At 46.4% G+C, this 26,842-nt stretch overlaps 2 protein-coding genes across 2 annotated transcripts in view; one reads left to right on the top strand and one right to left on the bottom strand.

The window, feature by feature from the left end:
* Positions 1-241: 241 nt before the first annotated feature.
* Positions 242-25,997, top strand: LOC147101709 (torsin-1A-like). The gene is made up of 5 exons (XM_085965541.1): positions 242-453; positions 5,273-5,538; positions 10,181-10,356; positions 19,980-20,107; positions 22,976-25,997. Exons 1-5 carry the CDS (start codon positions 300-302, stop codon positions 23,218-23,220), a joined length of 969 nt encoding a protein of 322 aa, XP_085821667.1. The 5' UTR covers positions 242-299; the 3' UTR covers positions 23,221-25,997.
* LOC147101708 (tetratricopeptide repeat protein 16-like) overlaps positions 25,991-26,842 on the bottom strand; it is a 62,202-nt gene continuing 61,350 nt past the window's right edge. Inside the window, exon 15 of the mRNA XM_085965540.1 lies at positions 25,991-26,218. The gene's annotated coding sequence lies outside the window, so the exon portion shown is untranslated. The remainder of the gene's footprint in view (positions 26,219-26,842) is intronic.

Below are 26,842 nucleotides of genomic sequence, written 5' to 3'. Positions count from 1 at the left end.
CTTTGCCTTTCATGAGGAGGACGTTGCACACGTATCCCAATCTTTGGCCGAACTCCAAAGGTCGAAATGCAAAGAACCTGGTGTAAATTGTTGCTGTTGTGTCAATTACTCGGTTGTGGGGTTTACGAGACACAGATGAATGGACCAGCGTCACAAGTCCTGTGCTGGGGATGGGAATTGTTACACACACTGTGTATCTTTTTAATTTTGTGACATTTCAATTGTGACGTCACAGAAAGCGACATCCCCTCAGCGCGCATGCGTATTAGGCGGCGCGGAAGTGACAAGTTTTCTAGGCGATGGGAGCCTCGGTGAAATGGGAGATATGGCTGTGGCTCTTCTGCTTTTCCTTTGTTCCCAGTTTTTTGTGTTGGGAGGTCACTTTTCCCTTTCGATCTATGTACTGTCAGCTATCAGACTCCTGCGATTGCGTCTTCCAGTCTAAGATTGATGGTAAGTAATCTTTTAAAGTTAAAAGGATTTGTGTCCGGGTGTGGGTAGGACACTGACATCCATTGACAGCTGTGAGATTTATTTTGTCGAATGAAATATGGATTGTAAATACTTTAGTTCTCTGAACTGCAGCATAGTCATGCCATTCCCTTCCTTTCATGCAGTTTTTCATATTACTTATGAGCCTGCTAACAATTTTTGGGGATGTATTTTGAAAACGAGTTGTAAGATGGTCAGAATGAGACAGCTTTTACCCTGTCTTTGGTACATTTAAGAATTTACTCTACTGCTCAAGAATACCAGTCTTAGAAAGAAACCTGCAATAACTACCTGAGATATTATTTTCCAGGCAACTCCATTACAGATTCCTCTTTCAAACATCCAGGGAGAGGGAACCTGTTTAGATTTGATTTGAGCTATTCAGTCCTGAACTGAACTTCAAACCCGACATCAGCCATTATCAACACTGCATCTTTTCACCTTCGCAACATTGCTCATTTCTACTCGTACCTCAGCTCTGCTGCCGCTGATACCCTTACTCGTTCTTTCATTACCTTTCATCGTCATTTCTGTAATGTCCTCCAAACTGGCTTCCCAACCGCTACCTTCCAGCCGATCCAGAATGAGCCACCTGCACCCTGTCCTGGTAATGGTGTTCCCACAATGGTGTTAGGTAGAGAAGTCCAGAATATTGACCTAGTGACAATGAAGGAATGGCAATACACATCCACGTCAAAATGGTCTGTGACTTGAAGAGGAACTTGGAGGTGATGGTGTTTCCAAGATATTGCTGCTGTTGTCCTTCTCAATGGTAAGTGTCATAGGGGAGGAAGTAACATGGTGAGTTGCGCTAGTGCATCCTGTAGATCACACATACTATGGCCGCAATGTGGCAGTGATTGGGGGGGTTGGATATTAAATCAAGTGGTTGGAGTACCAATCAAACAAACAGCTCTGTTCTGGATGATGTCAAGCTTATGAATGCTATTGTGGCTGCACCCATGCAGGTGAGTGGTGAATATTCCACCATGCTCTTGACTTGAGCCGTAGATGATGGATTGGCTTTGAGGAGTCAGGGCTATTATGGCTGAACCAGTTAAGTTGCTGATGTTGATGGTGAGGAGCTCGGCGATGGTGGTGCCATTTAAGGTTAAATAGAGTTGGCTGGATTCGTCCTTGTTTAAGATGGTTATTGACGGCTACTTATGTGGTGCAAATTTTACCTGCCACTTCTTAGCCCAAGCCTGGATGTTATCCAGGTCCTGTTGTAGACTGGCATAGGCTACTTCATTGTCCCACTTTTTTTTCAAACAAAAATGCAAGCCTGAGTCCCAGGACTTGCAAATAGAGCTGAACACTATGGAATTGTCAGCAAACAGCACCTGTCCTCGCCTTATGACGAAGGGAAGATCATTGATGAATTGGGCTGAGAACACATCCTGTAGCAATGTCTTAGGGCTGCATTGATTGCCATCTGACAACCACAACTTTGTGTCAGGTATGACTCCAGCCACTGGGAGGTTTTCCCTTTGACTGTCATTGACCTTGGTTTTGCTACGGCTCCTTGGTGCCCTCCTCGGTCAAACACTGCCTTGAGGTCGAGGGTAGCTACTCTCAACTCCCTTCTGGAATTCAGCTCTTGCATCTATGTCTGGATCAAGGCTGTGATGTATTCTGGAGAACCCAAAACTGAGTGTCAGTGACATGTTATTGGTGAGTAGGTGTTGCTTGATGGCACTATTGATGACTCTGTCCACCACTTTACTGATGATCGGGAGAAGGCTGGTGGAGCTCATCCTCACCAAACTACCTGTCGCAGATAGATCCGTCAGGATAGCACGGGTAGGAGTGACCACCGCTCGGTCCTTGTAAAGACAAAGGGCTTGAATTTCCCTGGGCCGTGGAGGTGGGAATGGGGGCGTGTGGGGTGTTAAAATTGCAGAATTGGGGGGCACGAACCCTTCCCGCCCCCAACCCACCTCCATGCCCGTTTCCCAGGAGGCGGGTACCCGACCCGCGCTGGGAGCTGCCTCCCCGAGGCGGGAAGGGGATTAGTGCCAATTAACTGCCTGTTAACAGGTAGTTAACAGGCAGTTTTTAGCCTAATCCCTATTTTTAGCCCTGAAGTGTGGGATTCCTGATGGCTCCAAACCACGCCAAGTTAGCGAGGCGGGCCGTCGGGCAGCCCACACTTCAGGGCTAAAAATAGGGATTAGGCTAAAAACTGCCTATTAACTACCTGTTAACAGGCAGTTAATTGGCACTAATCCCCTTCCCGCCTCGGGGAGGCAGCTCCCAGCGCGGGTCGGGTACCCGCCTCCTGGGAAATGGGCATGGAGGTGGGTTGGGGGCGGGAAGGGTTCGTGCCCCCCAATTCTGCAATTTTAACACCCCACACGCCCCCATTCCCGCCTCCACGGCCCAGGGAAATTCGAGCCCTTTGTCTTTACAAGGACCGAGCGGTGGTCGCTCCTACCTGTGCTATCCTGACGGATCTATCTGCGACAGGTAGTTTGGTGAGGATGAGGCCAAGTAGGTTACTTCCTTGTGTTGATTCCCTCACTACCTGATGTAAGCGCAATCTGGGGACTATGGGGGAAAAATTCAGTTGTTTGCGCCTCCCGTTAGCGCCTTAAGAGGGCGCTAATGGGGCGCAAAGCAACTAGCGCCTGGGCGCAGTGATGTTTGCGCCGCTCACGAAATGAACTAGACATTTTGCGGCGGCGCTAAACACTACTGCCACGATTTCCTGTGCCGGCAGATCGTGACGTCAGTCGAGTGCGCAACGCCCCGGTAGCGCCCCGAACCGGATATTGAGTGGCGCCCCCTGCCTTACCGCCTGCCGCTAGCAACGACAGGTTGAGGGGAGCGTTTTGCAGTCAGGAAGGGACTGGGGGAGCGCTATTTAAAAGCGACCGCTTCCTGCCTTTTTTTGTTGGTGACATTTTTGCACCACGCATTGAGAGAGAGAGAGACTTCTGGAGAGATTCAATGCTGTGTGAAGGAGTTTGGGGTACTGAGCAGCACTTTGCAGGTTCATTTTGATTTGCCCTTGTATTGATTTAGAAGAGACTGTGGGGGCTGCACTCTGAGCTCTTTCCCTGGGTCTCTCCATTGTTTTTTCCAGCTGATTTGATGTACAGGTCTCTCCAGGCCGAGATTCAAGGCTGCGATGAGCAGGATGTGGATGGAGAGCAAAATCAACCCTCCCCTTTAAGATAAAAACAGAAAATGCTGGAGAAACTCAGCAGGTCAAGCAGCACCTGTGAAGAGAGAAACAGAGTTAACGTTTCAGGTCGATGACCTTTCGTCAGAACTCCCCTTTAAGAACTGGCCGGCGCCAGTGTGTCTGTGTTCCATTGCTGACTGACATCACCTGCACTGCGCCTGCGCTCTGAGGTAGCGCCTCGCTCCTCGGCCTTTGCGCCTTAAGACAGGTGTGAAGCGCCTGATTTAGCGCTCCAATCACCTCCATGGGCGATAAAAGCCAAGTTTGCAGTCGGAAGCGATAATTAGTGCCAGGCGCTAAACTTTGCGCACGGCCAATAATGGCGCCCCAAACGGGGCGATACTGAATTTTTCTCCCTGTGTCCTTTAGGACTCGGCCATCTTGGTCAGGGGTGATACTACTGAGCCAGTCTTCGTGGTGGGCATTCTTTGCCCTTGCTTTCCTCTGAGCTTTCTCCAAATGATGCTCAACATGGAGTAGTACTGATTCATCAGCTATGGGTGAGGGGGCGCAGTAGGTGTTGATCAGCAGGAGGTTTTTTGACATTGTTTGACCTGAGGCCATGAGGCTTCATGGGATCCGGAGTCAGTTTTCAGGACTCCCAGGGCCAAGTCCACCCAACAATAAACCAGAGCATCCTTGCCTCTCATGGGAGAGGAGATACCCAGGGATGCTGATGGAGTATGGGATGCTGGTTGATAGATATTATTCTGTGACTACGACTATGTCAGGCTGTAGCCAATTAGGCTGCGTGACAGCTCTCCCAACTTGGAGACCAGTCCTCAAATGTTAGTGAGGAGGACTTTGCGGGGTCAACTGGGCAGAGGTTGCCTAGGTTCATGTCCTGATACTTGATACAATGCCTGTGTCATTGCTATTCAGCTTGTCTGTTTTTTCCATCTTATTAGCAATTGTTTACAATCCAGCGGTTTGCTAGGCCACTTCGGTGACAATTAAGAGTCAGCCACATAGTCTTGTTCTGGAGTTACATAGGCCAGACCGGGTAGGGGTGCTTAGTTTGCTTTTTTATGGCCTTGCTAACCTGTGTTGCAACTTTTAGTGATTTGTGTATTTGTACTCCCGAGATCCCTTTGTACCTCTACCCCACCTAGACTCGCACCCTCCAAGTAATAAGCGACCTCCCTATTATTCCTACCAAAATGTAATACCTCACGTTTGTCTGTGTTGAACTTCATTTGCCAATTATTTGCCCATTCTGCAAATTTATTAATGTCCTCCTGTAATTTGTTGCAGTCCTCCTCTATTGACTATCCCTCCACCCCCCCCCCCCCCTCCCAATTTGGTGTCATCCGCAAATTTAGAAATTGTGTTTTTGATTCCAATTGGATGTGTGTTTGTTGGTTTGGGACCTTGTCTGCCCATCCATGACACTGCCAGTTGTACACAAACTGGCGCCAAACCATTCGGGGACTGCATGGTTTCCAAATTCACTCTTAATCCTCTGCTATTCTCATTCTCTTTTGATTTTTTTAATATAAAAAATCTTATTAATGGTGACATTAATACAAAGAGTGGGCTAGTGAACTGACGATTTAACATTCCATTTGGACTCTTTTTTTCTCCCGCTAGATTTGGAGCTGGATCTGTGCCGTCACGTGTACGGACAGCACTTGGCCAAAGAAGTGATCGTCGATGCCGTAAAAGAGTTTACGGAAAACCGTGCACCAATGAAGCCCCTGGTATTATCGTTCCATGGCTGGTCGGGGACTGGGAAAAGCTACGTCACCTCATTGTTAATGAGAAACTTGTACCGGAATGGGATGAAAAGCTCTTACGTGCACCAGTTTGTACCGACCTTGCACTTTCCCCATGCCAGCCAAATTGAAGCATACAAGGTGAGGCTTTTCTTTGTGAGAGGGGAAAAAGATCTGTTTATATTTAACTGATCGTCTTTGACGTAAGAAAACTACTAGGCACTTGGTCTGAGTATTAAACAAAGCTTTAATCAAATGTTTTGTAACATGGAGGTCTAGTTGTGTCCTTCACTAGTTCCTGTTAAAGAATGTCCTGAGCAAGCTGGGCCCGTGCCTGAGTATTTATACTCTCCCTGGACAGCGCCACCAGCAGGCCACTCGGTACTATTTCATAAGTCATTTCCACACGAATGACAAGATTCATGTCAGTCCTTTTAGTAAGAAAACCCTGAACTTCTATCTCGTATCTTGGGGACATTGGTAGATTTTAAGGGCTTTTACTTATGGGGCTGTACTGATTTAAAACAAAAGTTTGTGTAGTTTGAAGAATTTAAAAAAAAAAGTTTGTTATTTGTTGATTTGAGAGGGGAAACTCCAAGTGAATGAACACACACAAAGTCCATCCAGTACAGAGCTTGAGCTTTTCAGGCTCTGTTATAATGAGGATTGATACTGTTTAATGGTGCTGTTGTGTTGCAGGTGCTCTGTTGGAGATCGATATCTGCCTTCGAGCAGTTCTGAGTTATACTGCTGGCTCCATCCCATTCTCTGGTCAGACGAGTAGAGCTCTGCGCATGTCCACTTACACAGGCACGTGTGCACTTAACACACACAGGCACGTGTGCACTTAACACACACAGGCACGTGTGCACTTAACACACAGGCACGTGTGCACTTAACACACACAGGCACGTGTGCACTTAACACACACAGGCACGTGTGCACTTACACACACACAGGCACGTGTGCACTTACACACACACACAGGCAAGTGTGCACTTACACACACACAGGCACGTGTGCACTTACACACACACACAGGCACGTGTGCACTTAACACACACAGGCACGTGTGCACTTACACACACACAGGCACGTGTGCACTTACACACACACACAGGCAAGTGTGCACTTACACACACACAGGCACGTGTGCACTTACACACACACAGGCACGTGTGCACTTACACACACACACAGGCACGTGTGCACTTACACACAGGCACATGTGCACTTACACACACACAGGCACGTGCACTTACACACACAGGCACGTGTGCACTTACACACACACACAGGCACGTGTGCACTTACACACACACAGGCACGTGTGCACTTACACACACACAGGCACATGCCCACTTACACACACACAGGCACGTGTCCACTTGCGCGCACAGGCACGTGCCCACTTGCGCGCACAGGCACGTGCCCACTTGCGCGCACAGGCACGTGCCCACTTGCGCGCACAGGCACGTGCCCACTTGCGCGCACAGGCACGTGCCCACTTGCGCGCACAGGCACGTGCCCACTTGCGCGCACAGGCACGTGCCCACTTGCGCGCACAGGCACGTGCCCACTTGCGCGCACAGGCACCGAGCTCGGCTCACCGGCACCCAAATGCAAGTTTAGATTTTAATGATACCAAAGGGCAACTGGGATAGTCTGTAGTCTGGCTGGACCCAGTGTTCCCTTTAATATTTTTTCTAGCTGCGTGGCCCATTCAAAACACCGCGCATGCCTGGTTTTTCCCATTTAAAAGCCGGTGAGCCGGCTGCGCGGGAGCTCCAGCTTAAAGGAAACATTGGCTGGAACTGTTTTGGAAGTTTGCTTTGGGCCCATTGCAGTAATACTGCAGCTGGTGTAAGGCCGAAGCAGGCTGAGACTACCCGGCTTGCTAAAATGCGATGTGCTGTCATTTCAGCGAAGTCTCTCTCTGCTCCCTGGTTATGCTGCAGTGTTTTGCGTCAGTGTGATGTGCAAACCATGTTGCTTTGAAGCAAAAGCTGCAGTATGCCTGGGCCACTGGGGAAAAGATCTCTCGCTGCTGACTAAACTTGTCCCTTACTGACTGTGGCAGAATGTGTACTTTGAGGAATTCGGGAAAATACAGAGTGCTGTCTTTAAAAATAAATGCATAATGGAGGCTCCATTCCCACGTTACATCCATAACTGGACTCGTTCATAAACAGAACTGTGTAACCTGTAAATGAAGTCTCCAGCAAAGCTCTGCTCCATGTCAGCCAGGCCTCAATGCTAGTGGGTTCCCGTGTGCCCTGTTATTTCCAGACACAAGGTGGGGCTTGTCTCATCGGACAGCTAGTTATTCCCATCATGCATATCATCATGTCTAAAAATGATTGCCTACTCCCTTTCCAACTTTGACTTTCCTGGCACCCTGATGCCTCTCGCTTTGTTGTCTCTCCCAGGAGATTACATGGGGGGGTGGAGGAGGAAGGGGGGAGGGAAAAAGTTTAGTCATGATGTGGGGCAGACTTGATGGACCAGCTGGTCTTTTCCTGCCCATCAATTTCATATTTTCGTATGATTGACTTTAAATATCTCTCACTTGCCCAACCTAATTTGCATAATTGACTTATCGCTAAGAGAGCACATGCAGGTAAGAGTGACCTTCTCCAGATCTCCAACAGGTGCGAGGAGACCATGGACGTCTTTGTCACTAAAATTGAGACCATCCGTTCAGCTGCCTCTGCCACTTCCCTCCCTTCCCCATGTCCACCGGGGCCAAACTTCCTCTAAGGATCCATCCTGCCCTAGCCCCGAATTCGCATCTTTCTCTAGTTTCTCTCCTTTCTCCCTTCATGCCCTCTCCGAGCTCAGCTTGTCCATGAGACCCTCCTCCTGCTCCCTCGACCCTATTCCCACCAAACTGCTGACCACCCAACTTCCCTTCCTGGCCCCCATGTTAGCTGACATTGTTAACAGTTCTCTCCCCTCAAGTACTGTCCCCCTCTCCCTGTCAAATCTGCCGTCATCACCCCTCTCCTCAAAAAATCAACCCTTGACCCCTCTGTCCTTGCAAACTACTGCTTCATCTCCAAAATCCTTGAACGTGTCTTCTCCCAAATCCTTGCCCATCTTTCCCGGAACTCCATGTTTGAATCCTGCCAATCAGCTTTCTGCCCCGCCACAGTACTGAAACAGCTCTTATCACAGTCACAATGACATCCTATGTGACAGTGACAAAGGTAAACTATCCCTCCTCGTCCTTCTCGACCTGTCTGCAGCCTTTAACACGGTTGACAACACGGTTGACCACACCGTCCTCCTCCAACACCTCTCCTCCGTGGTCCAGCTGGGTGGGACTGCCCTCACCTGGTTCCATTCTTATCTATCCAGTCGTAGCCAGAGAATCGCCTGCAATGGCTTCTCTTCCCACTCCCGCACCATTACCTCTGGAGTATCCCAAGGATCTATCCTTGGCCCTCTCCTATTTCTCATCTACATGTTGCCCCTCGCCAACATCATCCAAAAAACACAGTGTCAGTTCCCACATGTACGCTGACGACACCCAGCTCTACCTCACCACCACCTCTCTCGACCCCTCCACGGTCTCTAAATTGTCAGACTGCTTGTCCAACATCCAATATTGGATGAGCAGAAATTTGTTCCAACTAAATATTGGGAAGACTGAAGCCATTGTCTTCGGTCCCCGCGACAAACTCTGTTCCCTAACCACCGACTCCATCCCTCTCCCTGGCAACTGTCTGAGGCTGAACCAGACTGTTCGCAACCTTTGATGTCGTTTTTGATTCCAAGGTGAGCTTACGGCCATGTATCCGCATCATCACCAAGACCGCCTACTTCCACCTTCATAACATCGCCTGACTCCGCCCCTGACTCGGCTCCTGCCTCAGCTCATCCGCTGCTGAAACCCTCATTCATGCCTCTGTTACCTCTAGACTTGACTGTTTCAACTCACTCCTGGCCGGCCTCCCATCTTCCACCCTCCATAAACTTAAGCTCATCCAAAACTCTACTGCCCATGTCCTAACTCGCACCAAGTTCCATTCACCCAATTACCCCTGTGCTCCCTGACCTACATTGGCTCCTGGTTGAGCAACGCCTCGATTTTCAAATTTCGTATCTTTGTTTTCAAGTCATTCCATAGCCTCGTCCCTCCCTATCTCTGTGACCTCCTCCAGCCCTACAACCCTCTGAGATGTCTTCGCTCCTCCAATTCTGGCCTCCTGAGCATCCTTGATTTTAATCGCTCCAACATTGGTGGCTGTGCCTTCAGCTGCCTAGGCCCTAAGCTCTGGAATTCCCTCCCTAAACTTCTCTGCCTCTCTTTCCTCCTTTAAGACGTTCCTTAAAACCTACCCCTTTCACCAAGCTTTTGGTCATCTGCCCTAATATCTCCTTATGTGGCTCAGTGACAAACATTGTTTTATAACCCTCCTGTGAAGTGCCTTGGGACGTTTTACTACAGGAAAGGCGCTATATAAATACAAGTTATTGTTGTTGAATTGGATTTTATTTTGAAGGGCACGTAGTGTCATTTGCAACATGCTCCCAATCACGAACTTCATTGGTTTTGAACGGTGAAGTCTTTTCTCGATAGCTCAACTCTGTTGCTTTCGTTTGAATGTCAACCTGGGATGTATGTAACTTTGCCCTTGTAATGTTCAGTCGTTAAGTCTCTCTAACACTTCCTTTACATTAGGGGTGTTTAATGTTTCTGTTGCAGTCTAAGTGAAACAGTGGTGTGGCAACCTGGGACTACACGTGTGATTTCATTATATTTTTCTTGTCTTTTCAGGAGCAGTTGAGCAGTTGGATCAGTGGTAACCTGAGTGACTGCAGCAGATCGGTTTTTATATTTGATGAAATGGATAAAATGCACCCCGGCTTAATTGATGCTATCAAGCCCTTCTTGGGATATTCACATGTCATGTATGGAACAAATTATCGAAAGGCGATATTTATTTTTGTAAGGTGAGTGATGGGAGATTACAGCAGGGACACAGTCACTGGGCCTACTTTGTTAATCTAATACACAAGCACTCAGGCAGCGCATTAGATAAGTTGTTAAGATGTTGGATTTGCAACTGGGAAGCAGAGTTCAGACTCTGACATTTGTGCTGTGGCTTTGAGTGCAAGGTCTTGTCTGTTAGTGAACATTGACTGGAGGGGAGAGTCTGGAGAATGTTGACTGGAGGGAGAGTCTGGAGAATGTTGACTGGAGGGGAGAGTCTGGAGAATGTTGACTGGAGGGAGAGTCTGGAGAATGTTGACTGGAGGGGAGAGTCTGGAGAATGTTGACTGGAGGGGAGAGTCTGGAGAATGTTGACTGGAGGGAGAGTCTGGGGAATGTTGACTGGAGGGAGAGTCTGGGGAATGTTGACTGGAGGGAGAGTCTGGGGAATGTTGACTGGAGGGAGAGTCTGGAGAATGTTGACTGGAGGGAGAGTCTGGAGAATGTTGACTGGAGGGGAGAGTCTGGGGAATGTTGACTGGAGGGAGAGTCTGGGGAATGTTGACTGGAGGGAGAGTCTGGGGAATGTTGACTGGAGGGAGAGTCTGGGGAAGGTTGGTTGGAGGGAGAGTCTGGGGAATGTTGACTGGAGGGAGAGTCTGGGGAAGGTTGACTGGAGGGAGAGTCTGGGGAAGGTTGACTGGAGGGAGAGTCTGGGGAAGGTTGGTTGGAGGGAGAGTCTGGGGAATGTTGACTGGAGGGGAGAGTCTGGGGAATGTTGACTGGAGGGAGAGTCTGGAGAATGTTGACTGGAGGGGAGAGTCTGGGGAATGTTGACTGGAGGGAGAGTCTGGAGAATGTTGACTGGAGGGGAGAGTCTGGGGAATGTTGACTGGAGGGAGAGTCTGGGGAATGTTGACTGGAGGGAGAGTCTGGGGAATGTTGACTGGAGGGAGAGTCTGGAGAATGTTGACTGGAGGGGAGAGTCTGGGGAATGTTGACTGGAGGGAGAGTCTGGGGAAGGTTGGTTGGAGGGAGAGTCTGGGGAAGGTTGGTTGGAGGGAGAGTCTGGGGAAGGTTGGTTGGAGGGAGAGTCTGGAGAATGTTGACTGGAGGGAGAGTCTGGGGAATGTTGACTGGAGGGAGAGTCTGGGGAATGTTGACTGGAGGGAGAGTCTGGAGAAGGTTGACTGGAGGGAGAGTCTGGGGAATGTTGACTGGAGGGAGAGTCTGGGGAATGTTGGTTGGAGGGGAGAGTCTGGGGAAGGTTGACTGGAGGGAGAGTCTGGGGAATGCTGACTGGAGGGAGAGTCTGGGGAATGTTGACTGGAGGGAGAGTCTGGGGAAGGTTGGTTGGAGGGGAGAGTCTGGAGAATGTTGACTGGAGGGAGAGTCTGGAGAATGTTGACTGGAGGGAGAGTCTGGGGAAGGTTGACTGGAGGGAGAGTCTGGGGAATGTTGACTGGAGGGAGAGTCTGGGGAAGGTTGGTTGGAGGGGAGAGTCTGGAGAATGTTGACTGGAGGGAGAGTCTGGGGAAGGTTGGTTGGAGGGAGAGTCTGGGGAAGGTTGACTGGAGGGAGAGTCTGGGGAAGGTTGACTGGAGGGAGAGTCTGGGGAATGTTGACTGGAGGGAGAGTCTGGGGAAGGTTGGTTGGAGGGGAGAGTCTGGAGAATGTTGACTGGAGGGAGAGTCTGGGGAAGGTTGGTTGGAGGGAGAGTCTGGGGAAGGTTGGTTGGAGGGAGAGTCTGGGGAAGGTTGGTTGGAGGGAGAGTCTGGAGAATGTTGACTGGAGGGGAGAGTCTGGGGAATGTTGACTGGAGGGAGAGTCTGGAGAAGGTTGACTGGAGGGAGAGTCTGGGGAAGGTTGACTGGAGGGAGAGTCTGGGGAAGGTTGGTTGGAGGGGAGAGTCTGGGGAAGGTTGGTTGGAGGGAGAGTCTGGGGAAGGTTGACTGGAGGGAGAGTCTGGGGAAGGCTGACTGGAGGGAGAGTCTGGGGAAGGTTGGTTGGAGGGGAGAGTCTGGAGAATGTTGACTGGAGGGAGAGTCTGGAGAATGTTGACTGGAGGGAGAGTCTGGGGAATGTTGACTGGAGGGGAGAGTCTGGAGAATGTTGACTGGAGGGAGAGTCTGGAGAATGTTGACTGGAGGGGAGAGTCTGGGGAATGTTGACTGGAGGGAGAGTCTGGGGAAGGTTGACTGGAGGGAGAGTCTGGGGAAGGCTGACTGGAGGGAGAGTCTGGGGAAGGTTGACTGGAGGGAGAGTCTGGAGAATGTTGACTGGAGGGAGAGTCTGGAGAATGTTGACTGGAGGGGAGAGTCTGGGGAAGGTTGACTGGAGGGAGAGTCTGGGGAAGGTTGACTGGAGGGAGAGTCTGGGGAAGGCTGACTGGAGGGAGAGTCTGGGGAAGGTTGGTTGGAGGGGAGAGTCTGGAGAATGTTGACTGGAGGGAGAGTCTGGAGAATGTTGACTGGAGGGAGAGTCTGGAGAAGGTTGACTGGAGGGAGAGTCTGGGGAAGGTTGACTGGAGGGAGAGTCTGGGGAAGGTTGGTTGGAGGGGAGAGTCTGGAGAATGTTGACTGGAGGGAGAGTCTGGAGAATGTTGGTTGGAGGGGAGAGTCTGGAGAATGTTGGTTGGAGGGAGAGTCTGGGGAAGGTTGACTGGAGGGAGAGTCTGTACCTTGGAAGGTTAATCAAGGAATTGTGCATCCTCTTGATTTAGTAGAACTAAATTGTTGGAGGAAGAAAAAACTCATTACTGGCCGTGCACATGAAATGTGTGGTTAGGAAATCCTTTGTCAGACAAGTTTCAAATTCCAATTAATTTAAAAGTGCCCTTTTTAATACACATTTATCAGTGTGTATGAGCCTGGATAGAGCTCCCTACCAATGTATCTGAATCCCAGTCTCCAAAAATCACTATCAATGTAAAAAAAAATATCGACACACTTACTTTATGTATGGTGGCCTTAAAAATAAGGGACAGTTTCAGATGTGAATGCAATGTCCATTTGGAAACTAAGAAGATGACTCACTTTACACCTAAACCTTTCTTTAAATAGCTGTTCAACCTCTGAGATTTCCACCTGCCTGTCTTGGCTGAATTTAGACACAGAACCACCAGTTAAAATATGTGGAGGATGTTTTCAAGCCAACCTTCACCTGCCCCCTTCTATTCCTGCCACAGTTTCAACTTCCATCTGATTTATTTTACTTGCTTGTCCATTCTCACCAGAGAATGTCGCTATGTATTGAGTTACATCGAGTCTACGGCACAGAAACAGGCCATTCGGCCCAACAAGTCTATGCCAGCGTTTATGCTCCACACGAGCCTCCTCCCAACCCTCTTCATCTAACTTTATCTATATAATGGTCTATTACTTTCTCCCTCATTCTAATCTAACTTCCCCTTAAATGCATCAATGCTATTCACCTCAACTACTCCTTGTAGTTCCACGTTCTCGCCACTCTCTGGGTAAAGAAGTATCTCCTGAATTCCCTACTGGATTTATTAGTGACGAGCTTATATTTCTGACCTCTAGCTTTGGGCTTCTTACAAATGGAAACATTTAAATCTTTCATTATCTTGAAGACTTCTATCAAGTCACCCCTCAGTCTTCTCTTTTCTGGAGAAAAGAGCCCCAGTCTGTTCAGCCTTTCCTGATAAATATATCCTCTCGGTTCTGGTATCATCCTTGTAAAATCGTTTTTGCACCTTGTCCAGTGCCTCCTGTATCCTTTTTTACAATATGGAGACCAGAACTGTGCACAGTATCCATGGTAACAAGAAATATGTACTGTGTAAATTCTGCCGATGTGCTACCATAGTATTTTGGAGCTTTTGGGAGGGGCTGCATGGAGAGCAGGCCCCCTCCACCCAGCCCCCAAGGAGAAAGGCAACACTGAGGAAGATCCCACGCTGCTATTGTGCCTTTCATAGATACATACATAGAAGATAGGAGCAGGAGTAGGCCATTCGGCCCTTCGTGCCTGCTCCGCCATTCGATGAGATCATGGCTGATCCTTTAATTCAGTATCCCGTCCCCGCCTTCTCTCCGTAACCCTTAACCCCTTTTGCCCGTAGAAATATATCTAATTCCCTCTTAAATATATTTAATGAGCTGGCGTACACTGCCCTCTGTGGCAATGAGTTCCACAGGTTCACCACTCTCTGAGTGAAGAAATTCCCCCTCATCTCTGTCCTAAATGGTTTAGCCCTTATCCTTAAATTATGTCCTCTAGTTCTGTTCTCACCCGCCAAGGGAAACATTCCTTCTGCATCCAGTCTGTCTAGACCTGTCAGAATTTTATACACTTCTATGAGGTCCCCTCTCAATCTTCTAAACTCCAGTGTGTACATCCCTAAACTACATAGTCTCTCCTCATAGGTCATTCCCGCCATTCCTGGTATCAGCCTGGTGAATCGCCGCTGCACCCCCTCCATGGCAAGAACATCCTTCCTCAGATGAGGCGACCAAAACTGTACACAGTACTCGAGGTGTGGTCTCACCAGTGCCCTGTACAGCTGCAGCAAGGTATCCCTGTTCCTGTATTCTAACCCTTTTGCTATGAAGGCCAGCATACCGTTTGCCTTCTTGACCGCCTGTTGCACCTGCATGCTCGCCTTCAGTGACTGGTGTACAAGAACACCCAGGTCTCTCTGTACTTCCCCCTCTCCCAATCTATTGCCATTTAAATAATAATTTGCCCTCCCGTTCCTGCACCCAAGGTGGATAACTTCGCACTTGTCCACATTATAGTGCATCTGCCATTTATCCGCCCAATCGCCCAGTCTGTCCAAATCGCTCTGGAGCTTCCTGGTCTCTTCCTCTGAGCCCACCCCCCCTCCTAGTTTAGTGTCGTCTGCAAATTTGGAAATGCTGCATCCGACTCCCTGATCCAGGTCATTAATGTAAATTGTGAACAGCTGGGGGCCCAGGACAGATCCCTGTGGTACCCCACTTGTTACTGCCTGCCATTCAGAAAATGAGCCGTTTATTCCAACTCTCTGTTTTCTATCTGACAGCCAGTTCCCTATCCACGCCAAAACTTTCCCCTTTATCCCATGAGCCTCAATTTTCCATGCTAATCTTTTATGTGGGACCTTATCGAAGGCCTTTTGGAAGTCCAGGTACACCACATCTACTGGCTCTCCCCCATCTATTCTACCAGTTACTCCCTCAAAAAATTCCAATAGATTAGTCAAGCACGATTTACCCTTTGTAAATCCATGTTGACTCTGTCCTATCCTGTCCCCATTTGCTAAGTGCTCCGCTATTTCATCCTTAATGATGGACTCCAGCATTTTGCCCACAACTGATGTAAGGCTTACAGGTCTGTAATTACCTGCTTTTTCCCTACCCCCCTTTTTGAATAGTGGGGTAACGTTAGCTACCCTCCAATCCATCGGTACTGTTCCCGAGTCTAATGAATTCTGAAAAATCATCCTTAGTGCATCCGCTATCTCTAGGGCCACCTCCTTCAGTACCCTAGGATGCATGTTATCAGGCCCTGGGGATTTGTCCACCTTCAATCCCTTTAGCTTCCTTAACACCATATCCTTAGAGATATTGATTTGCGTCAGTTCCTCCTTTGCCAATGTCCCTATTTTTCCCGATATCCCAGGGAGGTTTTTTGTGTCTTCCTTCGTAAAGACTGACCCAAAGTATGCATTTAGTTGATCTGCCATTTCCTTATTTCCCATTATATATTCCCCCGTATCTGACTGCAATGGACCAACTTTGGTTTTCACCAGTCTTTTCCTTTTGATATACTTATAAAAGCTTTTGGAGTTAGTTTTTATATTTTCCGCCAGCTTGTTTTCGTAAGCTATTTTGCCCCTCTTGATTATGCCCTTTGCCCTCCTTTGCTCTATCTTAAACTGTTCCCAATCTTCCGCTCTGGCGCTTTTTTTGGCTATTTTATACGCCCTATCTTTGGATTTTATGCTGTCTCTAATTTCCCCTGTTATCCACGGTTGAGTCACCTTTTTAGATTTCCTTTTATGCCAGATTGGTATAAACAATTTTTGCAATTTTGTCATTCTATCTTTAAATGTTTGCCATTGTTTATCTACCTCCAGTCCTCCCAGGAACGTTGTCCACTCAGACCTACTCAGTTCCCGTCTCATGGCATCATAATTCCCCTTGTTTAAATTCAGGACCTTAGTCTCTGAGTCAATTTCTTCGCTCTCCATTTCGAGTGAGAAATCGATCATGTTATGATCGCTCTGACCCAAGGGTCCCCGTACAACAAGATTACTGATTAGTCCCTTCTCATTGCACAGTACCCAGTCCAATATAGCCTGTTCCCGAGTTGGTTCCTCGACATATTGATCCAGATAACCATCCCTCAAACACTCAAGGAATTCCTCCTCCTCATTATTTTTACTGATTAGGCTAGTCCAATCTATATGTAAGTTAAAGTCACCTATGATGACAGCTGTGCTCTTATTGCACGCTTCTCTAATTTCCCTCGTGATGCCCTCCCTAACCTCTATTTTACTATTTGGAGGCCTATATACCACTCCTATTAATGTTTTTCGCCCCTCGCTATTTCTTAGCTCCACCCATATAGATTCTGTATTAACTGAGTTAATATCCTTCCTTTCAATTGCATTTATCCCCTCTTTTACTAGCAATGCTACCCCTCCTCCCTTTCTTTTTTGTCGATCCTTCCTAAATACTGAATACCCCTGTATGTTAAGCTCCCAGCCCTGCTCACCCTGCAACCATGTTTCCGTAATCCCAATTAGATCATAATTATTAACCTCTATTTCCACAGCTAATTCATCTACCTTGTTCCTGATGCTTCTCGCATTAAGGTATAAAACCCTCAGGCTTTTTTTATGCTCACATTTTTTATGAATTAGTTTGGCCCTTTGTTTTTTGTTCCTCACCCTTTTATCATTTATTTCTGTCTGCCTTTCACTTTCCTCTATTTCACTACATAGGTTTCTAGCCCCCTGCCATACTAGTTTAAATGCTCCCGAACTGCTTTATCAAAAATTACCCCGAGAACATCAGTTCCATCTCTGCACAGGTGTAGACCGTCCCTTTTGTATAGGTCACACCTACCACAAAACTGGTTCCAATGCCTCAAAAATTTAAAACCCTCCCTCTTACACCACTGCTCAAGCCACGTATTTAGCCTAACTATCCTGTTCTCTGTACTCTTACTAGCACGTGGCACTGGTAGTAATCCAGAGATTACTACCTTCGAGGTCCTACTTTTTAGTTTGGCTCCTAACTCCCTAAATTCTACTTGTAGGACCTCTTCCCTTTTTTTAGCTACGTCGTTGGTACCAACATGTATCACGACAACTGGCTGTTCCCCCTCCCCCTCCAGAATGTTCTGCACCCGCGCCGAGACATCCTTGACCCTTGCACCAGGGAGGCAACATACCATCCTGGAGTCTCGGTCGCGACCACAGAAACCCCTATCTATTCCCCTTACAATCGAATCCCCTATTACTATAGCCCTGCCACTCTTTTTCCCTCCCTTCTTTGCAACAGAGCCAGTCATGGTGCCATGAGCCTGGCTGCTGGTGCCTTCCCCCGATGTGTCACCCCCCCCGACAACAGTACCTAAGGCGGTGAACCTGTTGCTAAGGGAGACAACCCCAGGGGATTTCTGCACTACCTTCCTGCCCTTGCTCTGCCTTTTGGTCACCCATGTACTGTCTACGCTGGCCTTAACCTGCGGTGTGACCAACTCACTAAATGTGCTATCCACACCCCTCTCAGAATCGTGGATGCTCCAAAGTGAGTCCACCTGCAGCTCAAGGGCCGTCATGCGGTCCCACATGAGCTGCAGCTGGACACACTTCCTGCACACATAGTCGTCAGGGACACAGGAAGCGTCCCTGATTTCCCACATGTTACAGGAGGAGCATGACACAGGTCCGAGCTCTACTGCCATGACTTAACCCTTATATTACTTTTAATTTTCTAGTTTTAGTTTCCTAACGCTTGGCTTAGAGCAGCGTTGGAGGAAGTTTCTGAGCAAGTCAAACTGTATAAGTTGGTAGGTGGAAAGATCGGAGGAAATAAATGGTGGTGAAATGGACAGAAATAGAGGGATTTCAAAAAAGTCACGGCAAATATTAAAAATGAATGATTGCTACGCTATTTCAAAATGTAATCTTCTCTCCATACTGAATGCATTTGGAAACTGCTGTACAAAGTTTAAAAAAATATCCCTTTTAAAAGGTTATATAGAATCATAGAAGCTTACGGCACAGGAGGAGGCCATTCGGCCCATCGTGTCTGTGCCGGCCGAAAAAGAGCTATCCAGCCTAATCCCACTTTCCAGCTCTTGGTCCGTAGCCCTGTAGGTTACGACACTTCAAGTGCATATCCAAGTAGTTTTTAAATGTGATGAGGGTTTCTGCTTCTACCACCCTTTCAGGCAGTGAGTTCCAGCTCCCTCACCACCCTCTGGGTGAAAAAAGTTCTCCTCAACTCCCCTCTAATCCTTCTACCAATTACAGGAAACTCTCAATTTACCGGCACCTAAATAACAGAAATCTCTGTTAACCGGCAAAATTCAGGAGTAGGTTCAGGTAAGTTTTACTTCATATTAGTGGCTGTTCCTGGATCTGTGGCTGTGTAACCGGGGTTCCTGCACCTGTTGCTAAGCAACAGGGACGCCTGGATCTTGTGGCCGGGGTTCCTGCACCTGTTGCTAAGCAACAAGGACGCTTGGATCTGTTGCTGTGTACGGGGCTCTCGTACCTTTTACTATACTGTACCTCTCTGTAATCCGGACTTTTTGATAAACCGGCACCACACTGCTCCCGTCGGTGCTGGATAAAGAAGAGTTTCCTGTACTTTAAATCTATGCCCCCTGCTTATTGACCTCTCTGCTAAGGGAAATAGGTCCTTCCTAGCCACTCTATCTAGGCCCCTCATAATTCTTTAGTAGCAGCATGATCCTGGTTGCAAAGGGCCTGAAGCTTTATATACTCGAGCTCAGTTTTGTGATCTTTTCTTTAGCACTCTGTTCAGTGTATGTTTTGTTCTTTCCTTGGGCTAGTCTTTTGGGGTGTTACATTTGGGTCATACCCTCTTAATTTACTGAATACCTCGGAGAGTAGTAGCAGGAGGCTTCAGCATTCCACATCTCTATAACACGAGTGTCAAGTTTGGATCAAATATTATCTAAATCATCTTACTTTGTCGTCTTTTGCCCTCTGTAAAATATATCTTCACTTTTGCCAATTGAAAACAAATGTAAAGTGGGTAATTCTACAAGTCATACAGTGTCACCTGACTGTGATCTTGTATTAATATATTTTAGTGCACTGCCTTACTCCTAATTGTAATCTTCAATTGCTGTCCATTGTGGAAACTGCTTGGAGTAACATGATCTATTAGATCACTAGAAAAGTACTCATTAGAAACACAGTGTAAAGGTTGTTAAACATCTTTCTGCAGAATCATGAAGAAACTGTTATGACAAGAGGTATGAAATGTAGCATCTGAAGGAAGTGTGTAACTTGACAGTCACCTAGCAACAGCGAATAACAAACTGCGCAGCGGCTTTACTGTGAATAGCTGATGGCTTTGTCATGTGTAGCTCTTGATGGCAAAGTTCACCCGTCTCACGGCCTCATGTGTACGTAATTGTGTCTCGTAACCAGCAATGCAGGAGGCGAGCAGATAAACCAGTTGGTGCTAGATTTTTGGAGAAACCGAAAGGACAGGGAGGAGATTCAGTTGGAAGATTTGGAGTCCAAAATATCCATGGCCGTTTTCAATAACAAACACAGTAAGTCTTATTTATGTTTGAAGAAGGGTGTTCAAATAAGCTGCCAGTATTGTTGATGTATTTTCTTCAGTTGGAAGTATATACCCTCCCCGAGCTCTTATCATTATAGAACTAGGACTGTAAAAGCAACGTGTTAAAGGGCTTGGCACTGCAGTTACAATATCTGTGTTGCAAGAAAACCAATAAAAAGTAAGGTTGCTGGTGCAATCATTGCGCTCTGAAAACCTGCGTTTTGCCACTGGTACCCTGAACATTTCCCTCTCTGCTCCCAGCAACCAATGAGTGCACATTCTAAGACATCCTATCCTTGATTCCAGTGATCTCTTGCTGCACAGTGTTTCAAAGCCACCTAATACACGAGGAAAAGAAAAGCGTTTGTGACCTTGTGCTTACTATGCACAGCGTGTTTCCAATCGAGAACATGATACAGTTCCACTGTTTTTTCATTGTGGAATTCCCATTCATATTAGTTGGGTGCTTAGGTGATGGTCACAGGTACACAATTGTGATGAAATACTGTGCAAATGTTGTTTTTGTACTCGGGACAGCACGGGCTGTTCCCTAGATTGGGTAACTGTAGATGTAGGCTAGTCCTGATAGACCCCCTTCTCCAGTGTACTCCTAACTAACCTCATCAGAATGGGTTTTGATGCAAGGGACAATTGAAATGTTAAAACCACCAGGGAGAAGCAGTGCTGCAAATTGTGTCCGCATAGATGGTGATGGTGGAGGCGGGTGTGTACTTCATGCTGAATGTGTTTCTTTAATAAACCTCGATTCTGTTTATTTTTAATGCGAAAATATTTGACAACGGCAATGTAAAAGCACCATTTTTGTGAAATGACATTTTTTCTTGCAATATTTTTCAAACTTTGTAATTAGGATCTGTCTGACTATAGAGGTTCGAGTGAGAAACCCCACACTGATAGCTGAAGAAGAGCTGTATCGTCCTACAACACCGGCACTGCACAAGGGTGCATGCAGCAGGGTGGAAATGGAGAGTTTCATAATTATTATACTGAATGTGACCGTGAATTCCAGGAGCTCGTGTACCTGGCCTTTTCAGTTTATGATAAAGCAAAAAGCCCAATTTAACCCCCACCCGATTTGAAAAAAGTGTGTGTTTATTCCATAACGTTGCTAAAACGCCTAAACATGCTTACCGCTTCCAACGGCTATAGGAGATGACCATAGGGTGAACACTGTTCGTGTGGAAAATTGTAGTTGATGAGGCTGTTTAAAAAAGCATTCGGGATCCTTGGCTATATTAATAGAGGCAGCGAGTACAAAAGCAAGGAAGTTATGCTCAACCTTTATAAATCATTGGTTAGGCCTCAGCTGGAGTATTGTGTTCAATTCTGGGCCCCGCACTTTAGGAAGGATGTCAAGGCCTTGGAGAGGGTGCAGAGGAGATTTACCAGAATGGTACCAGGGATGAGGGATGTTAGTTATGTGGAGAGACTGGAGAAGCTGAGGTTGTTCTCCTTAGAGCAGAGAAGGTTTAAGAGGAGATTTGACAGAGGTGTTTAAAATCATGAACAGTTTTGATAGAGACTGCTTCCAGTGGCTGAAAGGGTTGGTAACCAGAGGACACAGATTTAAGACAAAAGAACTAGAGGCGACGTGACATTTCTTTTTATGCAGCGAGTTGTTCTGATCTGGAATGCGCTGCCTGAAAGGGCGGTAGAAGCAGATTCAATAGTAACTTTCAAAAGGGAATTGGATAAATATTTGAAGGAAAAAAAATGATAGGGCTATGGGGAATGAGCCGGGGAGTGGGACTAACTGGATTGCTCTTTCAAAGAGCTGGCACAGACATGATGGGCCAAATGGCCTCCTTCTGTGCTGTATCATTCTATGATTAAACTGGCCAACATCCTGTGATGGTCATTTAAAAACCTCATTGGGAAATGCTGATGTACAAAGGGACCTGGGTGTCCTTGTACACCAGTCACTGAAAGCAAACATGCAGGTGCAGCAAGCAGTTAGGAAGGCAAATGGTATGTTGGCCTTCATTGCAAGAGGATTTGAGGACAGGAGCAAGGATGTCTTACTACAGTTGTACAGGGCCTTGGTGGGACCACACCTGGAGTACTGTGTGCAATTTTGGTCTCCTTACCTAAGAAAGGATATACTTGCCATAGAGGGAGTGCAGCGAAGGTTCACCAGACTGATTCCTGGGATGGCAGGACTGTCGTATGAAGAGAGATTGGGTCGACTAGGCCTGTATTTACTAGAGTTTAGAAGAATGAGAGGGGATCTCATTGAAACGTATAAAATTCTGACAGTGCTAGACAGACTAGATGCAGGGAGGATGTGTGTTTCCCCTGGCTGGGGGGGTCTAGAATGAGGCGTCACAGTCTCAGGATACGGGGTAGGACATTTAGGACCGAGATGAGAAGAAATTTCTTCACTCAGAGGGTGGTGAACCTGTGGAATTCTCTACCACAGAAGGCTGTGGAGGCCAAGTCACTGAATATATTTAAGAAGGCGATAGATAGATTTCTAGACACAATAGGCATCAAGGGGTATGGGGAGAGAGCGGGAATATGGTATTGAGATAGAGGATCAGCCATGATCATATTGAATGGCGGAGCAGGCTCGAAGGGCCGAATGGCCTACTCCTGCTCTTATTTTTCTATGTTTCAAGGTCACTAATTACTCCTGTAAACTCCTGGTTGGTTAGGTACTTGTGCAACTACACTGCTGTGTGTTACTTTTGTGGAAAGCATTGATATAACATGGATTTTGGTCAACCAAAAAATTGTTTAAAAAAACACAAAGAACCCTATAATTGGCCTAATGGATCATTATTTTTTTTTTAGTCTTGTTTGCCCCACTTACTTGTATTCCTGTGTTTGTTTACAGGTGGGTTCTGGAATTCCGACATTATAAATGAAGAGCTTGTCGATTATTTTGTACCATTTCTACCCTTGAAGCTCAAGCATGTCAAGGAGTGTGTGAGAAGTGAGATGGTCTCCAGAGGCATAAAACCGAGAAATGATATAATCGCAGAAGTGGCCAATTCCCTGAACTTTATCCCAGAAGACGAGAAATTATTTTCTCAAACAGGCTGCAAAACTGTGTCTGCCAAATTGGACTTTTGCTTGTAACTTCAAGCGAATCTTGTTGTTTAAATGTTTGTGTAAGAAAGTGCAATTGTGTATCAGTGAGTACCATTTGTTTCTTGGGGGAGAATGGGGAGGATCTGATTGCTGTTGGTAGCTTAAGTAATTTGATTCACAATTAACTTTCGGATTAGTGTCCTGTTTTAGGGACATAAATAATTGGGCCAGAAGTAGAAAGTAATTTAATTTACTGGACTTTTATTTTTTTCCAGAAGTATTTAAAGTATATAAATGTTTAATTGTTTCAGGAAAGAATCGAAAATTATAATATCCTGTGTCATTAAGCGTCTGGGGCATCACACCGGTCGGTCCCACTTTTGAATCTGAAATGAGATCTGTTCGGAATGAGTTTATGCAGACATTCAGGAGTGGCAAGTGAAAGATGGGCTTCCACTTACGTCCCCAGGATGTTCTAACGTGCTACACAACCAGTGGTTACTTTAAAATGCAGTCGGTGTTGTGCGGCAAACCTGGTAGCCAAGTCGTGTTTGCTTATATACAAAAAAAAGTGACTGCACTTCACAAAGCAAGGATGACCAGATGAAAGATTTTTTTTTAAACTACAGTACTGCAAGTGCTGGCAATCTGAAACAAAAACTGCAAGTGCGGGAAACAAACAGCGGGGGTCAGTCAGCATCTGTAGAAGCAACAGACAAGTTAAGTGTTTTGGCTGTAACCCTGATCAGATCATCTGTTTTTGATGATGGTGAAATGAGGGATGTTGGCCACAGATAGTGGCGTGGGATCTTTTACGTCCACTCTAGCGGGCAGGCAGGGGGGTCTCGGTTTACTGCCTCGTCCAAAAGATAGGTGGATGAACGCAGAGCTCATCCCTAGTAGTTATCTTGCCAAATCCCACAGATGGACAGAGCACTTGACTTGCAATCCGAGTCAGAAAATCATGAGCGTGTGCCCCAGGGCTGCCTCTAATGCAGTTACATACGGAAATGACAGGAACAGACCAGCTGCTCCATCAAGCCTGCCCCACACTCACGAGCGGTTGGGTGAGTCTTGTCATTTCACAAGTCACTAAAAGTGAAGTATTTTCTCATGGAGGGTTGGTGGGTGGGGGGGAAGGAATGTCGCTGATTTGGGATGCTAAAAATTGAGAATCTTGCTGCCAAATCATTGATATCGACCATATAAAAAGCTACAGCCTGCAAAAAGACAATTTTAGAAATACATAAAGTGACCTCATTTTATATTGCACAGGTCTGAGAGATAAAATGGTTGATCACTTTTTTTGATGCAAAGATTTCTTTATTATAAGGCTTGATTTTCAAATTTAACTTGGCACACCTGCATGCATTCAGAAAGTGGATGTGGGATTCTGAATTTGAAGGATTTCTATACTGTAAAACTGTTAAATAGAGAAAAATGGATACTTGCTAGTAGTTACAAGGCAGTAAGGTTTCTAATCAACCAAATGGCTTCTAACCACCATCTGAACCATTCAGATGAAGTTACTGCCTGGATATCATTCCCATGTAGCATTTTTCATAAAATAATACGGCCCTCATCGGTCTATATTATTTCCTTTGACCAGTGTTGGGGTGTGGTGGCAGAGATTGGTCAAGGGACAATGCACAGTTGACCTCCACCTTTTCACGATGGGATGGAGTCACTGTAAATTAAATAACAACAACTTGCACTTGTATGGCGCTTTTTATACAGCGAAACTTCCCAGGTGCTTCACAAGAGGGATTGGACATTGGGCCGGAATTAGGGAAGTGACTGAAAACACGGTCGAAGAGCTAGGTTTTGAGGAGGCTATTTGAAGGTAGGATGAGATGCAGCAAGGGGTTGACCAAGCTGGCCCCACAATGCATCCTACCATCCCAGGGCACTGTGCAATAATTGTGGTTTATTTCCCCCCTCAGTAGACCAGCCAAGATGGGAAATTGCAGTTACGAGTTTGTATCTGACCACTCTGTGGCATGAATCCCGGTGGTGCTTTGTCTTAAATCAATCTTTGTGTGGTTTCCCTCACCAATGAAGTCCTAGGCGTTAGTTCTCAGTCAGGTGGCCTTATCCAGTCCCAGACTGCTACAAAACTCGTCTTGACACCCAGTATTGGAAGATCGACTTTGCAGATCAGATTGGGATTGCAAATTATTTCCAAATGTTTTATTTTAAAAATGCAGTTCCATTGAAATTATGATTTTTTTTCGATGTATTTGTGTTGGTGAAACTGCAGTCACCCTAATCTTTTGCTATGGATACCCCTCATTGCGCTACTAAATCCTGGCTGTTGTGAAATTCTTCATCCATTTCTCTCTTGGCGTCTTAGCGAAGTGGATTCTTTCACCATACATGGCAGGCAGGATTGAACAGCCTCTTTTGCAATCCAAACCACTCCAGTTGATCCTCCTTTTTAAAATGGTGAAGGAAACGCTTGGTGCTGTTTTGTGGCTTGACTGGGGGAGTGGGTTGTGTATTAATCACACAGCAAACATTTCAAAGCAAGAGCTCACGGTTGGCATTTCAGAATCTTCTGCCTTTCTGTAAATTGACAATGTTTATGACCCCAAGCAATACGAAATACAAACTCGAACACTGGTTCTCATTGACATATCTTGTGTGTTTTTCTAAAACTTTTTAATGCTTTAATGTTCAAAACTATTTTTTATTTTGACTGATGGGGTCTATATCAACAGGAGAAATCAGCAAAAACTGATACGTCAAGTATTTTTCTGTCCTTGTAATATAAATTTTGTAAATTGTGAACATGCTGCAGTTTTATAAAAATGTTGAAATGACAATATGTGTGGTTTTTTTTTTTAAAGAAGATTATGGGATGCATTTGTATAGTTCCTAATCTCTGTTCAAGTGAGAATCTGGATTAGCATATTTGAAGTCGCCAGTTCCTGCTTCTGTTTGGACTCGTGGACATGAGGGGAATAAAACGTGATGACAACAGGAAAGGTCCGCCTGACTTCTGCGTGTTGGAGTTTATAAACTGCCACCCTGTTTCAACAACGTTCTAGATTGGAGAGAAGAAATAGGTATTACTAAGACAGGCGGGATAGAATTTGTGGGAGCTGGTGGTTTACTGGGTTTGGAATTGTTTGGCGATAGGAATATGGCAAAATCTATAGAGCCTGGAACTTCATATTGTAAGACTATTGAAAATAATATAAAGACTTGTAGATCCTGGTAGTGCTGATGGATGATCTGGAGCAGGTGTGAGGTGTAGCTGCTAACCTCGCCTGTCGCGTTAAGGCCATGGTTCTTCATAGGAAAATCTCGGTAATTGCAGCTACTTCGAAACAACTGAGGTTAAGCGGAAGGCCTTAGTAAATTTCAGGCTCCAGGTTGATGTGGTGTATCTGGATTTTCAGAAGGCCTTCGATAAGGTCCCACACAAGAGGCTGGTGAACAAACTTAGGGCACATGGAATTGGGGGTAATATATTAGTATGGATTGAGAATTGGTTAACAGACAGAAAACAAAGAGTAGGGATAAACGGGTCTTTTTCAGGATGACAGGCTGTGACTAGTGGGGTACTGCAAGGATCGGTGCTTGGGCCTCAGCTATTCACAATCTATATCAATGATTTGGATGAGGGGACTAAATGTAACATTTCCAAATTTGCTGATGATACAAA

Source organism: Somniosus microcephalus, chromosome 23 (genome assembly GCF_052327205.1).
Source record: "Somniosus microcephalus isolate GS21.2 chromosome 23, FLI_Smic_1.0, whole genome shotgun sequence".
NCBI lineage: Eukaryota > Metazoa > Chordata > Chondrichthyes > Squaliformes > Somniosidae > Somniosus > Somniosus microcephalus.
The sequence above is the reverse complement of the archived record's forward strand: the minus strand, read 5'-3'. Positions and strand labels throughout refer to the sequence as shown.